The sequence below is a fragment of the Cygnus olor genome, chromosome 6 (genome assembly GCF_009769625.2).
Source record: "Cygnus olor isolate bCygOlo1 chromosome 6, bCygOlo1.pri.v2, whole genome shotgun sequence".
Lineage (NCBI taxonomy): Eukaryota > Metazoa > Chordata > Aves > Anseriformes > Anatidae > Cygnus > Cygnus olor.
Genome location: NC_049174.1, coordinates 13,742,566 through 13,769,053, shown reverse-complemented (window position 1 = coordinate 13,769,053; position 26,488 = coordinate 13,742,566). Strand labels below are relative to the sequence as shown.

The following is a 26,488-nucleotide window of genomic DNA, read 5'->3' as shown; positions in this document are numbered from 1 at the left end:
ACAGCACTCATATTAAATACCTCAGGTATGTAAGTGTTGTTGCTTAGCAAACCACTGAGTGGTTTAATTGAGTAGTTTATGTTTTTCTTGGTTGGAAGTAATTTTCTGGTGTGAACTGAATGTCTTTTCTAGAGGTAAAGAAGGAATTGCCTTAATACCAGGAAAATGAGGATTGTAATTCAGAAAGGCCCTCTGTCTTGTCTTGTCAGGAGACAACAGAAATTTTTCTTCTCTCTTCTGTCCATGAGGGATGATAAATACTCCCCATCAAAGGAAATGAAATCAAGAACCTAGAATTAGTGAGGATACAGTTATACAGTAGAAGTGAAAATTCACTCAAATGGAGTAAAGCAATTCATGCCTTGCGCTCAACTTCACTATAAGCACAAAGTTTCCCTGTATTTGTCTTTAATTATGCATATGCAAATCTGAAAATCAGCTCTTCAGGAAATCTCAAGGGATGTATTTTCTGCTTGGTATGATTTTAATTCTAGTTTAGTTAGTTTAGGGATTTGAATAATTTGTGAGTCATTTCAGAATTGCTTAAGGCCTTCCGGTCCAGTCATTGATCAATGAACTGGTGTTAAGTACTTGTTTCTGTGGCTCTTTATTTTATTTTTTTTTAACACAGACATCCTTTCTTTTTAATTTCAGAGTTACCAGTGTCTGATCATGGCAGTGGTGAAAATGAAACCCCTCCACCTCTACCACCACATCCCACAGAGGATTTGCTGAACGAGGATTATAATCATAGGTTGGACTTTGTCTATTCTTAATATTTTCAGCCCTAATTGATTGTGATAATAGTTCTAATTGATTTTTAAAATCACTCGTTATTTTGTAAAATTTTTACCACCGTTTTCACAGTCACCTGATCCTTTAATATAAATTGATGTTATTCTGGTATTCAGTGCTTTGTTCATATTGGTTGTTCATAAACTGCGTTATGCCTCCTCTTGAAGATACGTGGGGTCACAATACCTTGCATGTGTTCAGTAAGACAAAAAGAATCCCAAAACATAATCCAAATTTAAGAAAAAAAAGTGAATTAAAAATTATACCAATGGATGCTATACATAGATGCAGTGCTTGAAGTATCTTAAAGTTTTAAAAGTCCTAGCCAAATTCACTTTGTAGAAAACCAAATCTTCTTATTTAGCATGTCAGCCAAAGAAGTTCTTGAGCTTAGAAAATGAAGTTTCAGTAAGTGTGAACATTGAAAAGTGTATGTGAAAAAGTTACCAATGGACACTTTACAAGTTATAAATGAGTTAGGTAGATTTTTCTGATAAATGCTACTTTGTCTAATAGTATGGAATTCTCTCAGGTAGCACTGGCTACAAATCAAAACATACCTCATTTATTTCAGCCTATCATACTTTAATACCTAGTATGGAAAATTCAGTGTTGAACACTCTTCACTCATTTTGTGTGTGTTCACAGTTGTGATAGTCGTGTGACTACGTTATTTGAATGAAATGAGGAGAGTATACTTTTCAACTAAAAACATAGCTATACTTCTGTGCTTGTGTGTATGGATGTGATTAAAAACTAGCCTTTAAATGACCAACTGCAAGTAGTATCAAAGAGTACATATATTTTATTATGGATGCCTTGAATTATTCTTTTTTATACTAACAGACTGTAATTTTACTATAGTAATTACATAATTTCTGCTCTTTCAGGCATGTAGATATGTCATGGTAAAGAAACAAAACTCTATATAGACTAATGGAAATTTGTACTGAATTGACAACTACAGTTGTTTGCTAGAATCAGTTGTTAATTTTTCAACAAGCTGGGAGTGAAAACATTCCCTTAAATGATAACTATGTACTAAAATGATAATGTATTTACAGGCCTTTCCTCCCACCTTGACTTTTTTTTTTTCCCAGTGTTGTGTTGGTGTTCCATTCGGAACGTAAGTTCCAAAATTGAATTCCTGTGGAAAGTCGTGCAGATTTCACAGAAAATTCATTTTAATAGGAAAAAAATGGAGGAAATGTTTTGACACTGAAAAATCTGTTGTTATTGTATAGTTCAGAAATAAATCTTTTTAATTTTGGAACTCTTTGTTTTCAGAGAAAAAAATAAAAACTGTTTCTTATTGAAAAATTATGTGGAATTTTTCTGATGCCTTTAAGTGAGGTGTTTTGACTCCTCAAAGATTAAAGCTATGTTGATTTTCAATCAGGTAGAATTTTTAAATGTTTAGATATTTGCCTAACTTGACATAAAATCAAATAATTAAAAACAAAAACCACACATGATACCTTAGGATTCTACAGAATATTATGGCAGCCTCCAGAAAACCTCCAGCATCTGCAGAAGAGGTGGATAGCTATATGCTTCTAAAACAGCTTTGGATAGTGGATGAAGTAGAATTGAAAGAGGTACATTGGTGACATCTTCTCCAGCTTTTTGTAACGTTATTTGAAAATGTAATGGTTAAATGGAACTAGCAAAACACGTACACACAAATCCCTAGCAAGTACTTGTATGTTCCTCCTTTCTTCTGCTAAATAAAATATGAATTGTTTAAAAGCAGCAATTATCACCAAGCATTTACATTTGTATTTGCATCTGCTATGAAGAACAAGTGACTAGAGGTGCTAAGTCTCACAAATGAAACGTGAGGATCAATGACTGATTTTAAAATGCATGGCTGCAAGCAATTGGAGGAAGAAAAACATATACATATTGCATGTTTTAATTAGATCGCTTGTGATTTGAGCTGGTGCCTAAATATTTTACGTGTTTTTTTGTTGTTGTTGTTTTTCTGCAGCCCTATCATAAATTCAGCAATGTATTTAACAGATCAGCACATCAACTTCAGATCTTTGACACCAGCCAAGCAGTCTGAATCAATTAATCTGAAAGCCTCAAAAAGCATGGATCTGGGTAAGAAGGGGTGGGGTGACGTACAGGTCAGCTTTTTAGCCCCAGCACATCTGCACCATCTCAGTTTCTTGCTTTTGTTTCTTAAACACAAATATCAGGGAGCATCAGGGAGTAAGTTCTGCAGAGGATCTGCAGTGATGGGGACAATGGTCTGTCTCCTGTAGCATCTAATTGCAAATACCATTTCTATTAAACTGAATAAAGGTTTATTTCTTTTTTCTTAAAGAACATTCTATCCATTGTATTGAAATCTTAGCTGCAGAAAAGAGGGAGCTTTTGTAAAACAGAAAGAATTGTTGTACAAGTTTTGTGTGTCTAAAAATATAGCAAAACAGCAATAACAAAAGTATTTTCATATAGAATACAAACGATTGCAAAACTGCAGTGGACAAAGGCTAACTTTCCTAAGACAAGTTGTATATGTCTTCATTGACAATGACAAACACACGTGACAATGACAAATCAAAGTGTTGCAGAAAATCTTTATAAGTGCTTGAAGAGTGGTAAGGTTATGGTCCTCTACCCATCAAAGCTGTGAAGAAAATCCTGCAGGGTGGACAAAACAGAAAGTAAATGGTTCTTTCAATACTGGTAAAACGTTGGTGAATGAAAGATTGAAGGGTTATTGCAGTTGAAAACTGAGTCATGTTTTGATGGTAGTTCAAGGAAAAGTCCATGAGATTCTTAAGCTGCAAAGAATCAGAAACCAAGTAAGTTTGTCTTCTGCCTTTTAATTCTTCTTTGTGGCGCTCATCCTTTATCTTTCTGTTTCAAGTTAAAGTGTTGAGGGAGTAACTTTTGAGGGCCATCATTAGGATGTGTTTAATAACATTTCTGTTTTGTTGGACCAGACTTTATAGACAATGAATGGAAACTGTTTAATTTCTTATATAGTTTCAAGGTACCATTTTGTTGTTGGTATTTTTTTTCCTGAAGTGTTCTAATTTGACCTAATTTTTATATTGATTTTTGTCTCATTGCTGCAATATTATTTTAATGCATCATAAAATGTGTGTGCTTCTGTGATGGAGTGTTAGGAAACTAAAGCGTTGTATTAATACATGTTGTATTAACAAATAATAAGAATCCATTCTGAGAAGTTCTTAAGGAATAAAAAACTTCACTTTTAAAGTTACTGCATGAACTGACCAGAAATGAGTCCTTTTGTAGTTCTGTTCCACCCTTTTGACAAAGAATGTGTTAGCTATATATGTTTTTTCAGAATGGAAATACTGTACATACTCAACAAAGAAATGAGTTTACAAGCTTGAGTCAAAATACATACTTACGTAGTCAACTAGAAAAAATATTGTTCAACTTTATGGCCTATTTTTAGAAAGGCTCATTTACAGTTCCCACGTAAGTCAATAGGATAGAATGTTTGCAAGCAGCAGTGTAAAATTAGGCAGTGGGAATGCACTTGAGAGCATGTTCTGAACTACCAGGTAACTTGTACTTCCTTTTCTCCAGATCTGTTCATTTATGTTGTAAGTTTCAAAGCAGTATAAACAATCTGCAACTGCTCTTGACACATACAAGTGATGCTTTGAGAATTACACGATTTACTGAATCATAATGGTTAAAAAAAAAAAAAGGTGTGTAGATGACTGGGTGTGTAGATGTCCTTAATGTCTAAAAAAAAATAATAAAAATGTTGTATGCAGATGGTAACTGTTGAAAATACCTCTTCTGAAATGAAAGTAAAAAACAAAAGGGGTAATGATTGGAAACAGTAATGTCTTATCCTTTTTTTTTTTTTTTTTTAAAGTTCATTTCTGTTTTATCAAGGAAATGGGCCCAACTGTAATCATGTAATCATTTTCTTATAAGGCTGCTAGTTACTTATTGGGAAAAAAGACTGAGAAAGAAACCTGAGTTTAGCATTTCAGGTGTAAGTTGTTTACCCAATAGAAAAATGAAATTAGGACATTTTGCAGTCATTCTTTAGCAAGCAGTGAAACACTTTGTTCAACTTTTCACCTTAAGAAAGATTTTAAGCAGAAGCCTATTTAGTCTGGAAAGGTAAAGGGAAAAGAAATATGAAAATATGAGATAACTGCAATATAAATGCTTCTAATGCAAATAAAATTCCAATAATTTAGTATCTAAAACTATTCTTTCAAACAGAGCATCAGTATAATGCACACTCCAAAATAGATTTTTTGGAGAAGGAAAATATATTAGTTTGCTTTTATATTTTTCATATTATTTAACTACAGTCATGACCCATAGTAACTTCTCATTCCAACATTCAGCTAAGTACCCATTATTGATTTCAGTGTGATGTTTGCCAGCACAAAAAGGGTGGGAAGTGCTGCTGTCTTTTTCTTCCAGACCCAGAGTTGTGGTTGTGAGAATGACTTGTTGGCTACCACAGAGGAATTTTGTAGCGATTTGGTAACAAAGGAAGTTTTTGCTATCTGAAAATGGTTTTATAACTGCTAGGCCCCCCTTTTTCTGGTTGTAATGTGATGCTGTATACTTACTACTTTTCTTTTGTTCTGTAGTTCTCCAATCCCCTTCCAAAATAAATAAAGCTAATATGATGAACAGAAAAATAACAGAATTGAAGTCTCAGAGGAGAACTTTGAGACTTTACAAAATGTGACTTAAATTCAGTTTCTTTCCTTTTAAAACAAATTGTCTCTGAGTTGTGTGTCACCACCGATGTGGGAAGACATAGTCAGTCTTTAAGGTTACAAGGTCCAGAAATCACTTGGGTCTCTCTAGACCAAAATATGATCCTGAACTCTGTAGACAACAGAATTAGCGTAATATGGAGTATAAATGTGAAATCTGTACTGCTATCCACTTATGAAACATTGTACTTTACCTTGAAATATGTGTGTAATACATTAGATGCTTGGTTAGGAGATGAAAATTGCATGGATTATACAACTGCATCATCAGAAGGATCATCAAATTAACAGAAAATTTAACAGAAAATTTTTAACACGAGGCCTGAGAATCCAGATATTGCTACAGACTGGGAACCTCATGGCAATATACTAAATTCATTAAATTAGGGAGCTAATGAAATTATATAGTAAGGATCTTTTGGTTTTGATCAAGGTTGATGTATGCACAAGAAGTAAATCTGTTAAGTAAAGACTAGTCTATAATTATACAAATTTACAACGAAAACCCATTTAAAATTGATGTTCATCTTTTTATTTCTATATATTTTAGGCCCAGAAACCTTTGAGTGCTTAATCTGTTTTCCAGTCATATCTGTTTACAAAATAATAATTATTGTAATTGTAAATTGGTACCCTCAGTGAATAGTATCAGGATATAAAGAGGGGTGATCAAATAGTGTGCAGTAGTGTTAACATGTAGCATCAATTTATTGTCGTTCCACATATCAAATCTTACAATGAAAGGGACTTGGCACATGCAGCAAAAGCTGTAGGTTACTCACCAATAGGAAGAAATGGTTTAGTTTATTGACTCTTTGTGTATTTCTGTTGTTGATTAGCAGTTGGACAGCAGCAGAAGATATGAACCACCTGATTGTTCAGGCAGGGTTCTGTGTTGTTATGCATGTGCCGTGAGTTGTATGAACCTTAACAGCTAAATTCACAAATCACATGAATCCAAAATTGGCAATGTCTGGAGATGTATTTGAAGAACTTCTATTTGTAGATGAGTTACTTTTCGCTTGAATGCACTTTATAAACAAATCAGTGGTATGTGTGTGATACTGTTGTAGTATATCTTTTAAAAATATATATAAAAAAGGATCTATGGTAGTGTAATAGTAGTGGTAGTGTGATATCTTATTTGGTTTTGCAGGTGTGAGCAGAAAATCCTACCTCATCCATATAGACATCTTTGCACCAGGTATATGAAGGCAGTTGGAATGTTTGCAGTGTGACTGGTTCTGTGCTTTAGCATCCATTATTTAGTCAGCGATCTAAGGCTTTTTGAAATCTACTGCTTCATTCAGGATAATAAGATACAGATTAGTTCCATATCAGCTCTAAGTTCCAGTGTTGTTCCTTGCTGCTGTGTTGAGATAATGACAGCACTTTCTGGATCACTGATAGAGTTCTTATCCCGTGTCTTATGGTATATCTTTTTCTTTGCTTTGCCTATTTTTATTCTGAACTGGTGACAGAAGAGCACAGCCACATATTTTCTTTTACTGATCGTGGCACTTGAGATGTCCATTTGGTAGTGTAAATTTATGTTATGGGTGATGGTGTTTGAATATATTAGCAGGGAAAATAAGTGTCCTTTTACCATGATTTCAAGAATTTGTGCAGGGCCAGCCAAAGTCTGGCTTGGATTACATGCCTGTACTGATTAGATGTAGGCTGCTTGCCAAGTTTGAACTTGTGCTTATAGCACAGTGTTAAAAACTAGCAAAACAAATGCAGAAATGCTAGAAATACATGTGTCATTGTGCCTTCCCACTCCACAAATAAGTGGTACACTTTTTTTTTGGAAACTTAATGGCAGATGAAAACGAAGAAGAAGAAATCAATGGCTTCTATACAAGTCATTGGAAAGATGATTTTCCCTTTCCTTCTATGTGCACACATTTTCCTGTACATTAGCATGGTTGTCTAGAAAATAACTTCTTTATAACCTCTCATCAGAATCCATTTTCAGTAGTGGTTTTTCTTTCTTTTAACTGTATTTAAAAGGTAATTTCTGTGGAAAAAAATAGCAATATGGATTTTTTTTTCTTGTTGTATTAAAAAAGAAAAAGAAAAATAGAAAGGAAAAAAGGTGTTTTATTATTTATCTCTAATACCCTTATTTTCTGTAAATCGTTATGCACAGGAATGATTTAGGCTATGCAGAAATGTACTGTAAAAACTACAGCCATGGGATTTGTATTCAAACACATGAAAGTGTGGCTTGTTTTAACCTGAAGCAGCATGAAATTGAATCATATGAGTATATAACAATTTGGTTGTGTATCAATTCAGGCTTTGTAGATTTATATTTAAGGATGTTGTTATAATAACCCATGACCACTATCCCAAGGTACTACTCAAATCCACCTTCCTTTCCCCATAAAGAGCAAAAACCCATAGATCTTAACTGATTAAGCTTTAAAGCCTGAAGAAATGGAAATACCCTTTACTTGATTTTAAATGTGAATGAAATATTATTTGCTAAAACATAATTAGACATACTCAGAATCACTTAACCTTGGAGCATATTTATTAAAAATATCGGCCAACTTCATTTATGTATTTAAGAATAATTAGCAAGTGAATATGCAAGAAGTGGTGTGGAGTATTCTGCCAGGAAGCCACTATTTAAGTAAACGCTCATTTCTTTGTTAATGAGGGGATGCATTAGATAACAGTACATAGTTTTAAAACACCTTAAAACAAAGAGAAACTAGTGTTTATAGAAGGATGTGGAAAATGCAGTCAGTATTATTAGCTGTTACCTTTGCAGTTTTCTACGAACCAGATCATTCTTATTCTGTTCGCAATTTTGGATATTGAAATAAATATCTCAAAAGGTAACCAAATGAGAACCAGGCAGAGCTAATGGAGATTGCTCTTCAGTTAAAGCACTGATTTCATTCAAATGCAATTAAAAGAATGCATTTTGGTAGGTCATCAAAAGTGGCATGCTGTTTTAAAATTGTTGTGTTGTTAACCAGGTTGTATGTATGGAACCAACTTCAGATCTGCATTTAGAAGCCAGTTAAGGTCATAGGAACATGAATGTTGAGAAAATGGCTCAGAATTCTAATAGGCTTTTCAGTGCTACTGGACTTTAACAATAATTTAACAAACCATCTCTTGAAGAGGACTTTTCAGAAAGAGAAATGTCATAGGTTTAGGAAAACCTATAATGTGTATGGTTGTAATTGTCTTTGGGATCAAGGGCCAGGAGATGTTTTAAACTTTTTCTAGCTCATGTCATTAACAACTTCATAGTACTGTCAGTTTAGATACCTGTTTTCCAAGGCTACTCTGCAGAACAAATTTTTAGAAATGAACACAGCACGTAGTTTTCTTGGTTTAAATAATTTTCAAATTTCTTCTTGAGGTCTGCAAGTAGGGAATGAAACAAATTCAGTTATTAAGTGATAGGGACACAGTGGGACTGAACTGAAAATTAGATTGTTTTATTCTTTGTGACAAGAAAGGCTTTTAGCAAGGTCATTCCTCTTACAAAGTTTTACACCAAATCTGGGGTGATGTGTTTGAGGGGAAGGTGAATTGTGACATAAGGACAGATAAGGACAGGAGGGAATATTAACTTATTTGACTGGTTTTGTAGAAACCTCTTAGGATTCAAGAAAGTTTGCTGTGGAGCTGACTGGGAACGTCCTATGAGCTGTGATGGTGATGGAGCTGGGAAAATGGTAACACATGGTTGAGGTGGTAGTTTCTTATACAGCTTTAGTCTAAGTTTGAAGCTAGTTGATCTGTTAATGTACTTGCACTATTGAAGTATTACAGGTAGAAAATAGCAATTAAGTTAATGTTTCTGCTTTGAGAAAGTACAGACAATAAAGAAGTCTTAATCTCAAAATAGTTTTAAGAACACTTTGTTTTAAATCTTTTCTCCATCAATATTCTCAACCAGTGAATAATGACAGATTAGGCTAGGAACTTGTGGTTTAACCATAGGAATGTGGAAGAAGTATTAATAACATGCGGGAGATGCGTAGTGGGTGAGTTGGATCAGTTTTAGCCCTGTACAGTTTCACTAGAACAGAGGTGAGAGGGAGGTAGAGAGAAGGACAACAGAAGTGTAAAGGAAGCAGTGATGGCCTCAATTAGTAGTGTCACCTTCAGGAATGAGGGACTGTTGTGCCAATAGAAGAAAATGAAGTGTGTATCTCTGTCAGTAGCAATGAATGCAAGCTTAGGCATTTGTATTCTCATTTCTGCATACTGACATACCAGGTGGAGACCAGTGATGAGTGGTGTCCATCAGGAGTCTGTACTGGGATGGGTACTGTTTAATATTTTCACTGGTGACATGGGTACTGGGGTGGAGTGCACCCTCGGCAAGCCTGTGGATGACACCAAGCTGAGTGGATTTACCTTTGTTACCACGTGAATAAAAGTTATCCTTAATCCTCGTGCAAGTTTTCTTCTAGCTTCACTGCTGTTTAACACTGAAGTGAACAGGAGCCTATCAAGGACTTAAAATCTTTCAGGAGTGCGTAGGTGTTGGATATCGAGGAGACTGCAGAACTGGAGAGATGGGCCCCTTCTGTAAAGTTTTGCCATCACTAGGGAGGGGAATAGAGAGAATTATTGAAGGAAAAGATTTTAAGACTGTGCAAAGTTTTCCTTCCTAATATGCACAGTTTATTGCTTCAGTAGATTTTAATAACAGGTCTTTGGTCTTTGTACACAGTACTACAATGAAACCTCAGAACAGCTAACAGCATTTTCTAAGTGATGGTTGTGAGCCAGCGTTTGACACAATCTCTGTGAGTAATTTATGCCACTCCTCGAAGGGGGAATGCTTCACCAAGGAAATAAATATGGCAGGAGAATTATGTCATTGGCAGTGTCGTTGACTAAAATTAATTGCTGATGCAGTGCCTTCATTATGCTGAAAGGGCTGGGTATGGATACAGTGCATTGGAAAAAGCAGTGAACGTTTTGTTGCCTTGCTTTATTTTCATGTGTTGTTTATACCACAGAAATTGGCAGATTCTAAAAAGGACAGAAGCATCATTTGTGTATGTGGTTTGGGAATACAGCCCTTCTTAATTGATTAATTGTAAGAAATTTTGTAGTGCACTTCATACAGATTTATAATGGAAAATTGTTCTCCAGGAAATTCCTTGATGTTTTAGGCACTTTTTTTTTCTCCCCCATTTGTTATAATTTAAAAATAATAATTAAAAAAATCCTTGTTTGCTTCTTTTGTGAGTGCAGAACTGCAGTTGGTCTTCAAACGTATGTCTCAGTTTGTTCAACAGAAATGCAATTAACTTCCACGCATTTAGAAGACTTTAGGTAGCTATTGGGCAATGTGGCAAATCTAATCATTCAAAAATGAGGCACTGAGTTGAAGACTAGTGCCCTGTATCTTGTGAATAGTAGTGAGTCCTTGTTTGGGGAAAAATGATATAATTGCACAGAGATTGTACTGGGAGAAAAGAAGAAAATTGATTATCACAGCTGGCAGCAGCATTGCTTTGCACTTCTCTAAACAATAGTTCAGAACAAGTTTGACCTTTAGGTAAACTTGGACAGTATTTAGATGCAAACTGTTTCTGAGGCAGTGCGGAAGATCTGTTGTGTACTAAACCGTTGAAAATCACGCAATTGAAATAAAATTGCTACACTAGTTATATTGAGTGGGGTACAGAAATGGCAATCAAAAGATTAGGTGGAAGGATATGGATGTTTTGTGGTTGCTTTTACTGTTGCTGAATACTACTACTTAGTTTCTTAAAGCAAAATGGCATTCAGGAATATTACCATAGGACATTCTAATACAACTGATTATTCCTGACATACAGTTTTTTAACCTTTTGTTTTGGTTGTTGGCATGGGAAAAAAGTATCAGTTGTTTGCTATGGGCTGGAGAGATTTGTTTGTCTTAGTAATACTTTACTTTACATAATCTGTGATTTTGCTAGTCACCCAAATGTCCGTGCTTTTCTTAAATAGCTGTAGAACTTCAGTCACTTTCATTTCAGTAATTACTTCAAGTACTGACAATGAGTATCTAACTGGCTTCTGTGATAAAAATGCGGTTCCTAAATTATAGGTGTTAGTTTTAAAAGAGATAGCATGTTTTATGCTCACAGACACTGATAACTTCATGAACTAACACACCCGGAGTTTCAGGGACATTTAAAAATGTAACCTATTTGTTTGATTTACAAGTTAAGGAGAAGGTTCTTCTTTGTGAATGTATTTACTCTCTTGCACTGATCCTTCCAAGATTTTTTTATTTAAATACATTGCATGCATCAATTCTAGCCTAAGAATACATAGTCTTTATAGTGTTCCCATAAAAATAGTCGCAGTTGAAATTTTGTTATAAACGTTTTCCTGATATACTGCAGTCTGGCACTGAGCATTCCCAAGTGTGATCCTCTTGAGCTGAAATTGTTCATAGTTAGTTGCAATGTAATTACTTTTTGATGTTGCAATAAAAAAAAGAGATTTTTTATTTTACTTTAGTGTTAAAGGTAGACAGTATATTTTCCCTGTTTAAAATATTTCAGGTGCCTTTCTGCAAAGAAAAAACAACACTAGAATAAACTTAAAGAAATTTCCATTTAGCTGGTACTTTTTTTCCAAAACCAGGAAGGACAGCCAGAGAAATACTACTTCTGTTGTAACTGAACAATTGCATCAATCTTGAACATCATGCAGAGAAGTATTTTCAAATACCATTTTGTGGAACAAGATGTTAATGTACTTCCTATATAAAGTCTTCAGTTACAAAATTTTCAACTTATGCATACATAAGGTAGTTGAAGGAAATGAATAATTATCTCCCATTAGCCTTTTCCTTCTTTTCTGTCATCTTTTCTTTGTTCCCAGAGGAAAAGGGATACTAATGAGTGGAAGTCTCATCCAGCAGACTTGTCTGTACCACTCGTTCAGTCTAGCGAAAGGTGACCATCCTCAAAGTCACTGCCCAAGGGTAATACCTCCTGAATGAAAATTACCTTATGGAAGGCTCAAACTATTATATAAATCTTTAATTTTCTTCTCTCCCAATTTTTGTGTGTGTGTTTAAATGCATAATGCTATCCTTGTTTTCTATTCTACTATTCTATTCTACTATTTTTCATTTTCTAACCATTTTATTCTTTCTTTGTTCCTCCAGTGTTAAAATCTAATTTTTATGTGTGAAGGTAGTGTGTAAAGTATGATTAAGTCAGATGGTTTTACCCCTCTTAAAACATAAAACTTTAGTTTCAGGCAGAGCCAATCATCAACATAGTTTAAAAAAATGCTGTGAACCTTAGTATCTATTATTTTTCAAGCTCCCATGTAGTGTTACATAGCCTACTCCAAGTAATCATTATGTATTATAGTGGTTGACATTAGGGACTATTTTAATTAAAGTTGCATATATGTTTCCGTTATGATCCCTTGTTTTCACACAATCATAACTTGTCAAAATGTTAACCTTTGGCAGTAAAGTTTTCTGTGACAACTCTGTGTTCTCCTTGGAGGTAAATTTGGGGGGAAGGAGGAACAAAAAAGATTTTGAACTGTGCTTGTACAAAATCCTTTTCTGGTCATTTTGAGTTACAGGATCAGTTAAACTGCATAGCAAGGATATGAATAGTTAGTATCATTTCCAGGTACTACAAAAACCTAGAAGAAAAGCTAAGGACTAAGAAAAAAAAAAAGCTAAAGAAAAGCTAAAAGACTAAGGAGTACGTAACCACCTTTAATTTTTACTAGCCTCACTGATATTTTGCCTTGCAGTATCTCTGCATAACATGCCAAAGTCTTACTTTAATCTTACTTTATTTGCATCTGTCTCTCTCAACATCATTAAACTATGTCAATTTTACTGATGAGGAAATGGTTGACAGCTTAGAAAGGTGGAGAGGAGATACAACAGTCAGGTGTTGATTCATGACTCCAGTTGTGGATTCCACGAATCCAGTCTGGTACTGGATTTGGGTTTAAAAAAAAAAAAAAGAAAGAAAAAAGCTTTCCTAAAAGTGTGGCAATATAAAAGAACATTTACTATGATATTTTTTCCCAGGAATGGCTGCTAAATGTCAATAACTACTACACAGCTTTTCCCTGGATAGAAAATAGCATCTCCCTGTACCATTACAGATAACCCTGTATACAAAGTTTTTATGGTGACCACTATATAAAGCTTGTGTATGTTCATATTTATAGTGTTGCTGGTGTGACTTGACAATTTATTTTATCATATAAAGAAATCACATTTTAAGGCATAATATAAGGGAGTGCTTGGGCAGACAGTGAAGGATAAGCTTTCAAGCCTAACATTCATTTCCTGTGCTTGTTTTATCATCCCTTACATTACATTAGCACCATTTCTTTGCATAGAATTCATTTTACGAAATAGTGATTGGTTCTTCCACTCAGCCCTCTGGGAAAGTGTTTTAATTATTTTCATGAGATATATGATAATAAACTGAACTACAGTGACTAAAGAAAAATTACAATTTTTGTTACATTCAGAAATTGTTCTCTAGTCTGCAAACCGTTACTACTGCAAACATCTTTCTTTATAAGATGTGAAATTCTACACAGGTATGATTAGCAGATAAAAATAAATCATAACGTAAAAAAAAATGCAAGCCTTCCAAAAGATCGTCTTTTTGGAGACCTCATTGTCTGCAGATGGTCCTGTGAGTCAGTGAGATGTCTTGCAGTTGGGAAGGTTTCCACATCTGGATTCTTTTTACCAATTGAGGTCTTTGATCTGAAAATGTTACAACTCTCCTATGCCCCATAATTTGTCTGGCAAGATGAGTTATTTACAAATGCAATTGCTCTTCTGACAACTCAGTTTTGAGTGTGTAAGTGCGGAGGTCCTGATCTGTAATCCACAAGGACTGCTGCTAGTTTTTTATTGGTTTCAGTGGGCTTTGATTCAGGTATGTGGACTTTGAAGCACCCCAGATGGATTGGGGGGGATGGGAAGGAATTTTTACAAATGATTGTAATTTAAAGATTTAGGATGCTGCGTGTCTGAAATTATTTGACAGTGTTTCAAAGGCTTGTGAATTTAAATAAGTTTCTGATCTTTATGTCTTTTCTTTTATTCCCCCAGTGGCAGATGAAAGCAAAGTTGGTTCATTGGCTGGATGCAAATCAGGTAAACTGTTCTTCTACTTTGGAGGAAGAGACAGCAACTTTAAAGTAGTATGGGCAGTAAATGAAATCAGCCTACAGAAACTGTGGGGACTAGCTTTGCAAATTAAGGTATTACTTTGTATGGCCTGACTTCAGCTTGTGCAACGATGAATTAGGGATTGCAGTGTGCCAGGCAGTGTATGTAGCTGAGTCATTTGCAGGAAGAACTATAACTTTTTTTTCAGTAAAGGTGTTGGAAACAGAAGATGAGGGTTCAAATCAGAGCAAGTTCAACATGTCTTGTGGAGTGTGGAGACTTAAGCAATATAAATTTTGAAAAACATAAATATTACTTTTTCTTCTTGCTCTGAGTTTCACTTCTACTACCAGAAATATTGAAGATAATACAAAAAATATTCTACAATTAAAAAAAAAGGTCATAGTTCCTTTCATTGTGTTTGTGTAGTAGATTATTTTAAAACTTTTTAGGCCATCATAATAAAAAATTAGAAAAAAAGGTCCATACTGCTGTCATTACTGTACCTGCACAAACCACACCATGGTACTGTACAACTTGCAGTTCTTGTATTATAAAAATTTCAAGGAAACGTCATATAAGACTGCAGTTTTTCACAAGACACAGATAAGCTGACATGAGAAACCTTGAAAACTTTCTAGAAAACTCAAGTTATTCAGCGATCTCTTCTAATGTCAGAAAGCCCCGAAGGTTCTGGCTGCCACTTTGCTGCATTATTGCATGTTGCCTTTTTCCACTCCTTTGATAGAACTGAAAAGCTGAATTCATGTGAAGGAAGGTCGAATATGAGATTCCTGGTTGTTTATCGTATTTCCTTCTCTGTACAACTGTGTGTCCTCCTTTGGTTCTGTTATCATGTAGTTCTCTGGTGTGGATTTTCCTTATCTGAGGACCTTTTCCTGAACTTAAAATAGACAAATTCTTTCTACATTCTTTTGGCTTCTTTCCTTAGTCTGTGAACCTCTTGGCTTCCCTTTCTGAATAAAGGGGTAGTTCATATGTCTTGTAACTCCTGGGGGAAGAAACTTCTTTCAACTTTTTGTTTTGGGAATGTGAAAGCTTCAAAGAAATGATCTTCTCAACTAGCAGAAGCTAAGGGCGTTGCCCTTGGTTTTTTTCCTATACAGAAAAACGACTATAAGCATGCAATATCATGCGGTTTTCCAAAGATCAGTGGAATTTACTGCTATCAAAGAATATTGGAAGGAAACCTGGTGAGATCACAGTTCTTTGGCAGTCAGTTGTTACAGATATGTTAAGCTTCGTATCATTTTTAACAGCATTTGATCTTTCTTCTGCACATTTCTCCAGATCATTGAAAACACCGGCTTCCAAATTTTTCTGTTTGAAGACACCTAATAATTTTATGTGAAAATGTGGGCCCATGCTTACTGACTTCTGGCTTGTTTGCATTACTTACCCCTCATGGACCTCTTGAATGTAGCTAAGATCTTTTTTCAATAGGCTGAAATCAGTGATCACCTAAGCAGTAGAGCCAAAATATCCTACAGTTTGTGACTATTTTTTTTATTATTCTTTATTATTATTCTCCTTCAGAATAAAAGGAGCTAGCTACCTCTGAGAAGGATAGAGTGTGAATGATTTTCTTGGTTCTGTCCACTTTAAATGCTATTCAAATACTGTTGAAAAGTGTGTGTTGCGCCTCCCCTCTCCCCCGTGTTCCATTTCCTGTCCCTTCAAAATACAAAATCAAGCTGTACTTTCAACTTTCTTGTTGTTCATTTAAAGTATTTATTTTAAAAATTGTTCAAGAACATAAAGTTCTCTTTACCTCATCCCTATTTTTACTGTACAGTTTTTGGAATTTTATATCATATATGCATGTTGGTGGCATTCCATCACATTGCAGAACTATTGTTTTAACATTTTTCATTCCTAACAATTTTCCTTGCCTTCCTGTAGGTACCTTTTTTTAAGAAAGCTCTAAGGGAGATACTGCAGTTTCTTGTGCTGGGAGCAAAACACTTTATTTCTCATTACATAAAGAAGAGTTTGCATCCCATTCTTGATGACTTAAGGAAATTAAACATATTTCTCTACAGAATTAATTATCACCTACTGACAATCAATGCAATTATCCCTTCTCTCCTTCGACATGACTTGTTCTATGAAATACACAGTTGAGTAATTCTCTCTAGGGAAATAACCTTTCTGTTCCTTCTGGGGCAGTGGCTCTTGAAGCATTTAGTCTCAGCTTTTGGTTATAGTTACTGTATTCCTTGCATATTACATGTTACTGAGCAGCAGCTCAGGAGTTGGTAGCACGTATTAATTTCAAAAAGTGTTACCACAACTCTGCAGAAGACCAAGGCATTAAAAGGATCTGTAGTTGTAGCCCCATCTTTCTTTCTTTTTATATATTGCACCAACAAGCAGCAGTTCCATATTTTTTCCCCGTAAAAAATAGATCTGATTTTAGAAGCATGTCTGGACACAGCCTGAACTTGTAAACATTTTCTTTGGGAAGGTGGCTGGAGAATTGTTCTTGTATTTCACCTTCACAGAAAGAAGAAATACAGTAGAAAAGCATCAGTGAATTCTGGTTCCCATAGCTGGCCTGTCCTTTCAGAGGATGAAGACTCCTGCAAAACTCACAGGCGTTCTTAGTGTTGCTAACGCTTTCCATATTACTGTTGGAAAACGCACTGGAATGCTGTGTTGATGTGGCCTACTTCCCCCTACTGGAAAAGACCAGAGTTCAATCAAAGTGTGTGTGGAAGGCATCCTGTCTTCCTGAATCGTGTAAGGAAGATTTTTCTTTCCCCTGTAATCTACCTGTGTGCTTAGCAATGGTGAATCTGCATTTCCTACACACAACTCCAGTAATGAGAATGAGAAGCGGACAAGTGGTGCCTCTATATTACAGAAGAGAAAACTTACAGAAATGAAAAATCAGTGAATATTAGTTCTGTTTTTCATGAACTCTTAGCATTTTAGAAAAGCAATTACAGGACAGCTAGCAAAGGGCAGGATTGTTTTTTCATCACGCGTAACCTGATTTATATCAAATACTGAAAGAGAATACTGAATTCTTCACAGCTATTTTCTTTTCCAAAATTCTTTTCTTGTTCTGAATTACTGCTTAGAACACTTTTAATATGTATTGACTGTCTGCTGAGGTCTCTGCTGACACAGCTCTTTCAGATGATGCAGTGCTGGAGAAAAGCTGATGAGTCTTTCTTTATGAGCTCTGACATATTAATTAGCAAAATGGCCAAAAAAGCTTTCCTATTTTTATTTTAATGTCACTAGACCATGCTTTTGGCTCAGAGTATATTTGGAGACAGTTCTGAGACAGGATGAGTTGAAGATCTTATTTTCTTGCTGGCTGCTATGCATGTCACCGGGCTACAGGTTGGTACAGGTATGACTGAATGATGTATGATAGCTCCGTCACCAAGCTGAGTCCTTGGCTACTTTGAATTAATGCTATATGGCAAGGAATAGGGTTAGGATCTGAGTTGGAAAAGGCCCAGTGGGGTATTTTGAAGCATGCATCTGGTCAAATTTTTCCCCGTGTAAATTTTGTTGCCACTGTGGTTACCCTGCTTGTGGTTCAGTTTGTGGGTAGGACTGGTGTTCTGGGAAGGAAGGTTTGAGGAGGTGGGTATGTAGCTGCAAGGACAGGCCTTTGATGAGGGTTGAGTGCCAACTCTCTGGTAGGCTGCTCTGGTAGTCAGTCACTGGTGCTTCGTACGGTAACTGAGTTGTTGTTCAGACGGGATTCAGATTAGGACTGGAGTTTGCTTGGAATAAAGTAGGTTAAAGGTCTTGGTGCATCTTTGCATCCTTTAATGACAGGAATCATTCTGTACTAGATACATCTTACTGTGGTTTCGTTAAGGTTAGGATGACAATTAAGATAGCATGGTTTAGGACAGCAGTGGTAGAAAAGTTAGGGTTATTGCTAGATTTTATATGACCCACTGGGATTGGGTATGGAAAGTGCAATGGATTAAGCCCCATCCTTACCTTCAGGAAAGGCTCTCCTGCCTATTGCGAAAGCTGTGGTTGCATTGGTAAATGAAATAAATTTGTGGCACTGAGGTTGTACCCAAACAAGTATAGAACTAAATCTTCCCTTTGACTTTAAGACAGGATGATCCCCATCTGTGTTCTGAGCCTCCATTGCAGGATGCCTGTGGGTTACCATTGAACATTGTGCCTGACATATTTGAACACCAGAACCATTTTTCAGAAGTGTTTGTGAGAGTAGAAGAGCTGTTATAAAACTTATATACTGTAGATTATTCCATTCTAGTAACCTTAGGTATGCCTTGTCACCGGTAAGTTTGCAAATATAAAAACCACATGATTTTAAGAACTGGATTTATTTTTCACAGGGACAGGATAGAGTCTGGTGCAATCGGGATCTAGCATGTTGAAGATTGTTCTCATGAAAGTGCGAATAAGTGCTAGGCTAAGCTTATTGCTGCAATTTGAGTTCAGATTTAGAAAGAAAGGCAAAACTGGAGAAATTTTCTTTTTAAACCAGAAGGATCATGTGAAATTTGAGCTGGTGAGACACAAACAAAATCCAGTGGTTTATGCATACTTATGTTGCACAAAATGCTTTCTTTTAACCAAGGATTTTGCTCGGTGCTAGTGGTGAGAATAGGAGGGACTACAGAAAGCTGAGTGGATGGGCATGGGCATGTTTGGATAGAATGAGACCAGTGTCATTGTAGCAAGTTTGGCTTCTGTTTGGCTTTTGATTTCCAGGTAACACAATTATGTCAGAGTGTCCAAGGAAGTGGCATTCTCCTCTCCTCTTGACAAATCTCATAATTTTATTAAATAAGCCTTCTCACAGCTCTCAATGTCATTACAGCTGAGCTTTTCAAAGGAGGCATTGGGTTTAATACAAAGTTCATGAGGATTTATATAGTAACTACATCTATCCCCACCACAGTCAAAAAGACTTGTGGAAATGGCTGAGCTGCCTGGCATATGCAAGTGAAGTGCCTATGCAGACATGCACCATGCCACTAACTGAAAGTTTGTGGCACATAGAATCTGACAATTGCCTTTGTATTTGTGAGAGGAGAAAAAGGCTGATTTTAGTTCATTTTATTTCTCTTTGATAAAAGAGTATGATATATAGCTATGTCAATCATTCTTGCAAGTGTGAATGAGGAATAGCCTGCTTTGCAGACTGCAGTATACCTTAGCAGGTATACTAAACCTAACCCACAAGTGTTGGTTTGGGTACTGGAGGCAAGCAAACTGTGGCAGCTCCGGAAGCTGAACAAAGTGATTTTCCCTTAATTCAACCAATGTGGAGCTCTGCGCTATTTCAGCTTGACTGACACAAAACTAATGCAACTATCTTTCTGTGATGGTTCAGTGCAGTGGGTTACCCATATACCATGTTCCTCTAAGATTTGAATCTTAAGGTATGCATTAAGCTTGCTGATCTATTGCTGGAAATATTTTTCAAAAGAATTTCATTGTTTTATTTTTGGCTTCTCTTCATAGATGATTATTTTCTCCTGTATCTATTATTAGTATTAATTATGATTATACTTCAAGCAAAGCATTCTTTTGGTCCGTGTATTTCCAAAGTAGTTGATGACATCTGAGAACCTGTATTCACTTATGCAGCCAGGAAACAAAAAATAAGATTCCTTTTCCCTGCACATCACTTGCGGAGTTAATGTTTTCTTCTGTACTTATAATTGGTAAGGTCTGAAGTCAAAGATGTTACATAGAATCTATTATGTAGTTGTGGGTTATAAGTATTTGTTAGAGTTAAAATGCTTAGCTTTTACTCAGTTTCTGCCTACTCATCTTTTTTTGTCTTCTTTTCAAACACAATGTGTCTAATGAAACCAGGAAGATAACATTAATGTACTTAGTACTCTATGCCAATATGGCTTTACTACCCTTTCTTTAGTGGACTTGATTTTTATTTTTATTTTTTATGTATGTAATGATTTCCATGTTACGGATTGTTCTAATCTACATTGGCTAGTGCTGGGAGTGGTGGTGACTCTTAAGCGGTAGAATTTGAGAAAACTTTTTCATCTAGTGTTTACAGTGTTAGGGATAAAGTATAAATGTTCAGTAGGAAAAATGTTTGTTTGTCTGTTGGAACTTTGTGTAGTTTAACCCGTCAGAGATAAGAAAACATATTGAAATGAGATGAAAACAGCATTAGAATTCTTGTTGAGTTATTATATTTTCTGATCTAGGAAGAGAAGCTCAAACTGGACACTCCAGATATCAGTTATTTTTAAGAGGCTATTAAAAAGGGGACTGATAGAACAATCTCTCTTTCTCCTGTCAAATTGTACGTACTCCTGCATGAGAAATTGGATTTTTCATTGACTCAGGAAAAGGAAGGCTGAACACTTCAGTTGTTGTATTTCAAACAATTATTCCAAATTAACAGAATTTGTTGTATCATTGGATTTGAGTCAAGAGCAGTTTGTTTTTTGGAATACTTTCTGAATGCCAGGCTGGCTGTCTTTGCAGTCTCTCTTGCCTGCCAGGCCTGTGTGGCTGATAAACAGCTCTCAAGGATAACCTAGTTAGATGGTTTTCTTCTGTGGAAGGAAACTAGCTATCACTTCTGCTCTGAGAGGAATGGTTTTGTGCCCCCAGTAATTCAGCAGCTGTAAGTCTTCTTCTGATATTTTTTATTTGTTTTTGAAGACTTTATTGGCTGTGTGATGATGATTGTTGTGACCCCTTTTATGTTAGGTCCTGAGAAAGTCAACTGTTGATTCAAAAAATACAAAAGTAAAAAAATCCCTCACTTGAGGGTGCAGTTTGATGTTACAGCATTAATCTAAAAGCTTGCTGATGTCCAAAAAGGCTTATTTAGTCACCTTCCCACCTACCTTCAGCTGCCTGGTTCCCATTATTTCTTTTATTCAAGTCCTACAGCTTAGCTGTTGAGAGCACTAAACCAGCAAAAAAGATAATACAAGAAAGAAAAAGTGGGCTTACCTCCTTGAACCACTCTTCTGAGAGAGGCAAGCTCTCATGTCAGCAGAAGGGAAACTGCAAATGGATGGACATGGGAACTGTGCCTTTCAGAGGCACCTGGCTAGTAGATCAATTTATCTGCCATGTTAAGCCATACCCTTAAAAAATTCAAATGCCAAATTTACATTGATTTAAAAAAAATAATAATACAGAGAGGTGGTATTTTACTCACCATGGATACAATTACTTTCTCAGTAGTGCCAGGAACAGGGAATGCAAAATGTCAATAAACCTCTGCAAAAGGAAGAGCATCCTTGCTGTCTCATCCTTGAATTGCAAGAATCTTCTCAAATCATTTATTCTTTTCAATTTTATGAATTATCTTTGTGTTCTGTGACTGACTCTTAGTGTGCATTGAGTTAAGATACGGCGGAGTAGTGCCCATTGATCTTTCTTTGAACTGCAGTCATTAAAATGAATAGATCTGAGCTGCTGCCTGCAGCAACAAACTTGCAGGAGAAACCTGTTTCCCCCCAATGTTCATGTGTGAGATTTAGGATCTAGAGCAGGGCTGAACGTAGAACAACTGCAGCAAGGTTACAAAGCCAAGGGTCTGTTATTAAAGGTTTTATAACATAGCATAGTTGATTTAATGTTTTCCTGTCTCCAAATGAGGAGTCTCTTGATACCTTTGTATTCATAAATGCCTGGCCATGTGTTCCTGCCCTTTTCCCCCCTGTGTAAGCATTATTCTTCTCGTAATTCCATGGTGAGCTGTTGTGGGGAGCTTACCTAGCAGAAGAAATAATTCTACAAAAAAGAACAGTATTCTTCTGGTTTAGCCAAGGGAGCAAGGAAAAGGAAGATCTGGAGAAGAGAGGGCGATTTTGTAACTGACTGTTTTTGATCCTGGGATCAGCCTGAGCTGAAGGAAGTTGGCTGGGGTGGGAGGTGGTGGAGAGATGCATCTGAGGGAGAAAGCATGGATGAAAGATTTGCAGTTCTTCAGAGATGTCTTTGTGCTGAAAGAAGGGAAGTGGGGGAGCAAGTTTGAGTCTCTATTCTTGTCTCGAAGACTAAACTGAAAGTGAGTTTTCTTTATATGCTAAGAGAAATTTATTTAATGGCCAGCTAAACTTGGTTTTGTGTATTTTTGGCCATGTGTTGTTACTTGCTGGTTAAAGGGCTGTGGCCATCTTCTAGCTGTGTTCAGGCTGCTATGCTTTGCATCTGGTCCTCCCCTAAGGAGATGAAAGGTGGTTGAGCTGTCCTTGGGAGCAGTTGAATCTGACAAGCAAGGAGAAGCTTTCATAAGTGCCAGTCAGAGTAAGACAGCAGCTCTGACAGAATGAGGAAAAATTTTCATTTAGAACCATTGGGACTGGATGTGGTGGTCCAGGTGATCACAGAAAGCTGCTGGACCAGAATAAAAATGACACTGTAAAAGCATAGATTCAGTGGAATCCTTTATTTCACTGTCTCACCCAGCATCTGTACTACAGAAGTGGCGTAAAAAAAAAAAAATAACAGAAAACAACCCCGACAAAAAAGCTAGGTTAAACAATGGAAGTCATTTCCATGTTCCCACTTTAAGGACAGAAGTGCGTATACATCTGCCTAAAAGTCCTGAACAACTTGAGCTTCTCTGTGAAGGAAGCTTGTGTTCTGAAAACATGCCAAAGACAGGTATTTCAATTCGACCCCTGTGAAATGAAAATTCAGAGTTCCTGTGGTTAGGAACTACACAGAGCACTCCAGCGAATGCATAGCTAGGGAAATGCCAGCTAGAGCTGCAACAGAAAGTATTAAACCAAGATATTGGAGAGCAATTTTGGGTGTCAGGAATGCCTCTTTCTTCCACATGGATAAACTTAGAGTGGAAAATCTGCATGGCAGTAATGATGGTCTTTTCTCAGAGGAAAATGCCTGGTCTGGCAGATACCCAAACTGCAGTCTTTAAAAATAAGGAAGTGAAAGATTTAATTTATTTCCATCACATCGTAGCGGTATGGGAACTATGAATTAGCCAGTGTGAATTGTTGACATCTAGGGGTTGCAAAGTAAATAGCCTTTTTTCCCTGGGGAGTATTCCTCACCCCAGGAGCAGAGAAAGGGACAGGAACTTTGTATAATGCGCTGGGAAATTTAATGCTCCAGCATTATAGTTGCTGTATGATTCCAACACACAAAAATTTTTCCAGCCAAAGTGCTTGTGCATTTGCACTTGTTCTACCTCCTTTTTTTTTTTCTCCTCTTTCTGAAGTGATTCTGGACATATTGCTTTATTAACCGTGGGTGTATTTTTATGTTTACACTTTACAGTTGCTATTTCTCCTGCTAGTCCATATTTCTGAGCGTTGTTCTGTGCAGAATTCAGTGAAGCAGGTCAAGAGACAATTAAAGAAAACCAATAACAACAGCAACAAAAAATACACAAGCAAACAAACAATGCTGTAGTAGCATAAAATTAAATAAAAGTGCAGACTTTTAATAACTGTAAGGAATGTGTCTGTTTACTGTAAGGCCTGATAGTATCATCTTCCTGTGGTCTGCGTCAGCTTGCAGTGAACTGAAGGTATTCCTGCAGAAGTCTGTATTTGTTGCAAGCTGAAATACTCTGGCAAATGGTGTGGTGCTGGTATAATATATCAGATGTAGGCTGTTTGGGACATTCATTCTCTTCCTGAAATCTGGTGATACTTTTCCCTATGACTATCGGTGCTGAACCTGCCACATTTTGTGTATTAGCTGAAAGTTTCTGCTTTAAGTTGTTGCTTTCAACTGTCATATTTCAGGTTGTTTCTGATGTGAGGGTGGGAGAACTTGTAAATACAGTGGATGTGTCTATATGAGCAGTGCTATATCAGGCAGAAATAAAGCCTCTGAAAGCTGAGGTAGTATAACTGTGTTAGGACAGTCTCACAGTATTGCTATTCTGTAGAAGTGGTTATTAGAACTGGAGGTATTGGAGTCTCTGAATCCTGGAATATACTCAGGGCGATGATAAGGATTGTTACTAAATTTGAAGTGATTGCAGATGGCAGAATGTAAAACACGAAAGCTGGTGTTAATCCTAATCAAAGAGTAAGAAATTATAAGTTTGAGGAAATGTAAAGCGTAAGTGAATTTGGTGTGCTTTCTATTCAAACAGTGGAGATTTAAAGTAAAGCACAGCAGCCAGCAAAACTTCAGTATTTAAAATTGTGGGGACCTCTTGTACATTGATGTTTAAATCAGACAACCTTTTTGGTGACGGCACCTGAAGAGATGGCCCATGAAAGTGCCTATGTGACTGACACTTGGCTGGTTTCCTTCGTGTAACTCCCTCCTTAGCCCTTAGAAGAAAGCTGAAACCAGCAAGTGGATCCATCAGGTCTCCTCCATTGCTGGGACCTTGTAAGGCTCTTCAGTCGTTAGCCCTTTAGCAGCTGGCAGCAAGACTGCATCCATTTCAGAAGGCAGAATGAGTTGCTTTAGATTACATCTTCTGTAACTGAGGAGAAAGTACAGAGGAGATCCTAATGCGCCTGCGTCACGTTTACCACTCTCTGCAGTTATAACTTCCTGCCAGGCCTTTCCCTGGTTTTGTGTTCCTTCAAACACTCTCTGCACTTTTTTCAAGCTTTGTGGTGAATGATCTGCAGATGTTTAGGAAAGACCTTCAGAGTACTAGGTACTGCGAAATTGGCTGTGATCAGTGTTGGCAGCTACTGTGGTTCTTTTAGTGGCTTGTTGTGACCAAAAAGACCAACAGACACTGACGAATCCCTCATTTTATTAATCCTTTCCCTCCAGGAGCTGGGCTTTTGCAGGGCATAATATTCAGTGCTGGCAGAGAGTATCCTGAAGTCATTGGTGCCAAGGAGTTAATGAATTTGGAAAACTTCCCAGATAATACATCTGGCCCTCTAACTTGCATTTTGGAGTATGAGATGTAGCAAGAAGAGCTCTGAATTAAATGAGCTGTTGGCTGAAGTGGGGTAGGGGACACTTTCTTGTATGGTTAAACTGGCCGACAAAAAGTTGAAAATGACATACACCCACAAAAGATTGAACTGTTGTGTTTGTTGGGGGTTGTGGTGTTTGTTTTTATTTCATAATACCATGTATTTACCAGTTACCTTACCTTTTGAGGCTTGACTATAGACAGGGAAACGTTTATAATTTTCCCCTTTTAATGATTTTTTTAATGTTTTTTTTTTTTTTTTTTAATTTCAAACTTCTGTCATGTTGCCATATTAATAAGAAGGATTTTGAAAGTAGCTACCAGTAATTGATATTTCTAGTCCAGCTCGCTTCTGGAATAATATCTAGTATAGTGTTTACCTTCCATAACATTTGAAATTAGGTTGTATTGTATAAAATGAATTGTTGATGCTATTTATTAATGTGCATCTTCATGTAATAAAAGCTGTGCACAGCAATATGGTTCGGAAATTAACTTTGAAGAAAAGAATTACATTGTTTGTATGTCTCATGAAATAGCATTATTTTTAGTGGGTCTTTCAGTACAGCAACGCTACTTAGCACTTATCTGCACAGCACTCCAAAAGTACCCAGAATATCATTTCTGATTAAGTGCCCTACTGGAATTCTTTTTTCTCATATAATAGAAGAGTGGGAGAGTTTTTGCTGTATATACAGTGGCAGCCCAAATGGGAAGCATTTCACAGAAGAGTAGAAAGCACTTCCTTGAGTTATCTTCAACTACCAGCAGGTACTTTCCTCCTACCTCAGGCAATGGCACCATGCTGACCTTTGGAAATATACCACTGTTTACCCCCATTCCCTTTTCACCTAATGTCTCAATAGATTAAATTTCTCATCAGCCTTA

The 26,488-nt window shown here is 36.5% G+C and overlaps 1 protein-coding gene across 3 annotated transcripts in view; it reads left to right on the top strand.

Moving 5' to 3' along the window:
* PARD3B (par-3 family cell polarity regulator beta) overlaps window positions 1-26,488 on the top strand; it is a 401,278-nt gene that overhangs the window by 214,193 nt on the left and 160,597 nt on the right. For 2 of the 3 annotated variants that reach the window (XM_040560832.1, XM_040560834.1), the window contains exons 14-16: window positions 655-754; window positions 2,786-2,901; window positions 14,641-14,685. In XM_040560832.1, the coding sequence (XP_040416766.1) occupies window positions 655-754; window positions 2,786-2,901; window positions 14,641-14,685 (261 nt within the window). The remainder of the gene's footprint in view (window positions 1-654; window positions 755-2,785; window positions 2,902-14,640; window positions 14,686-26,488) is intronic. The other variant, XM_040560833.1, reaches the window with a different exon arrangement.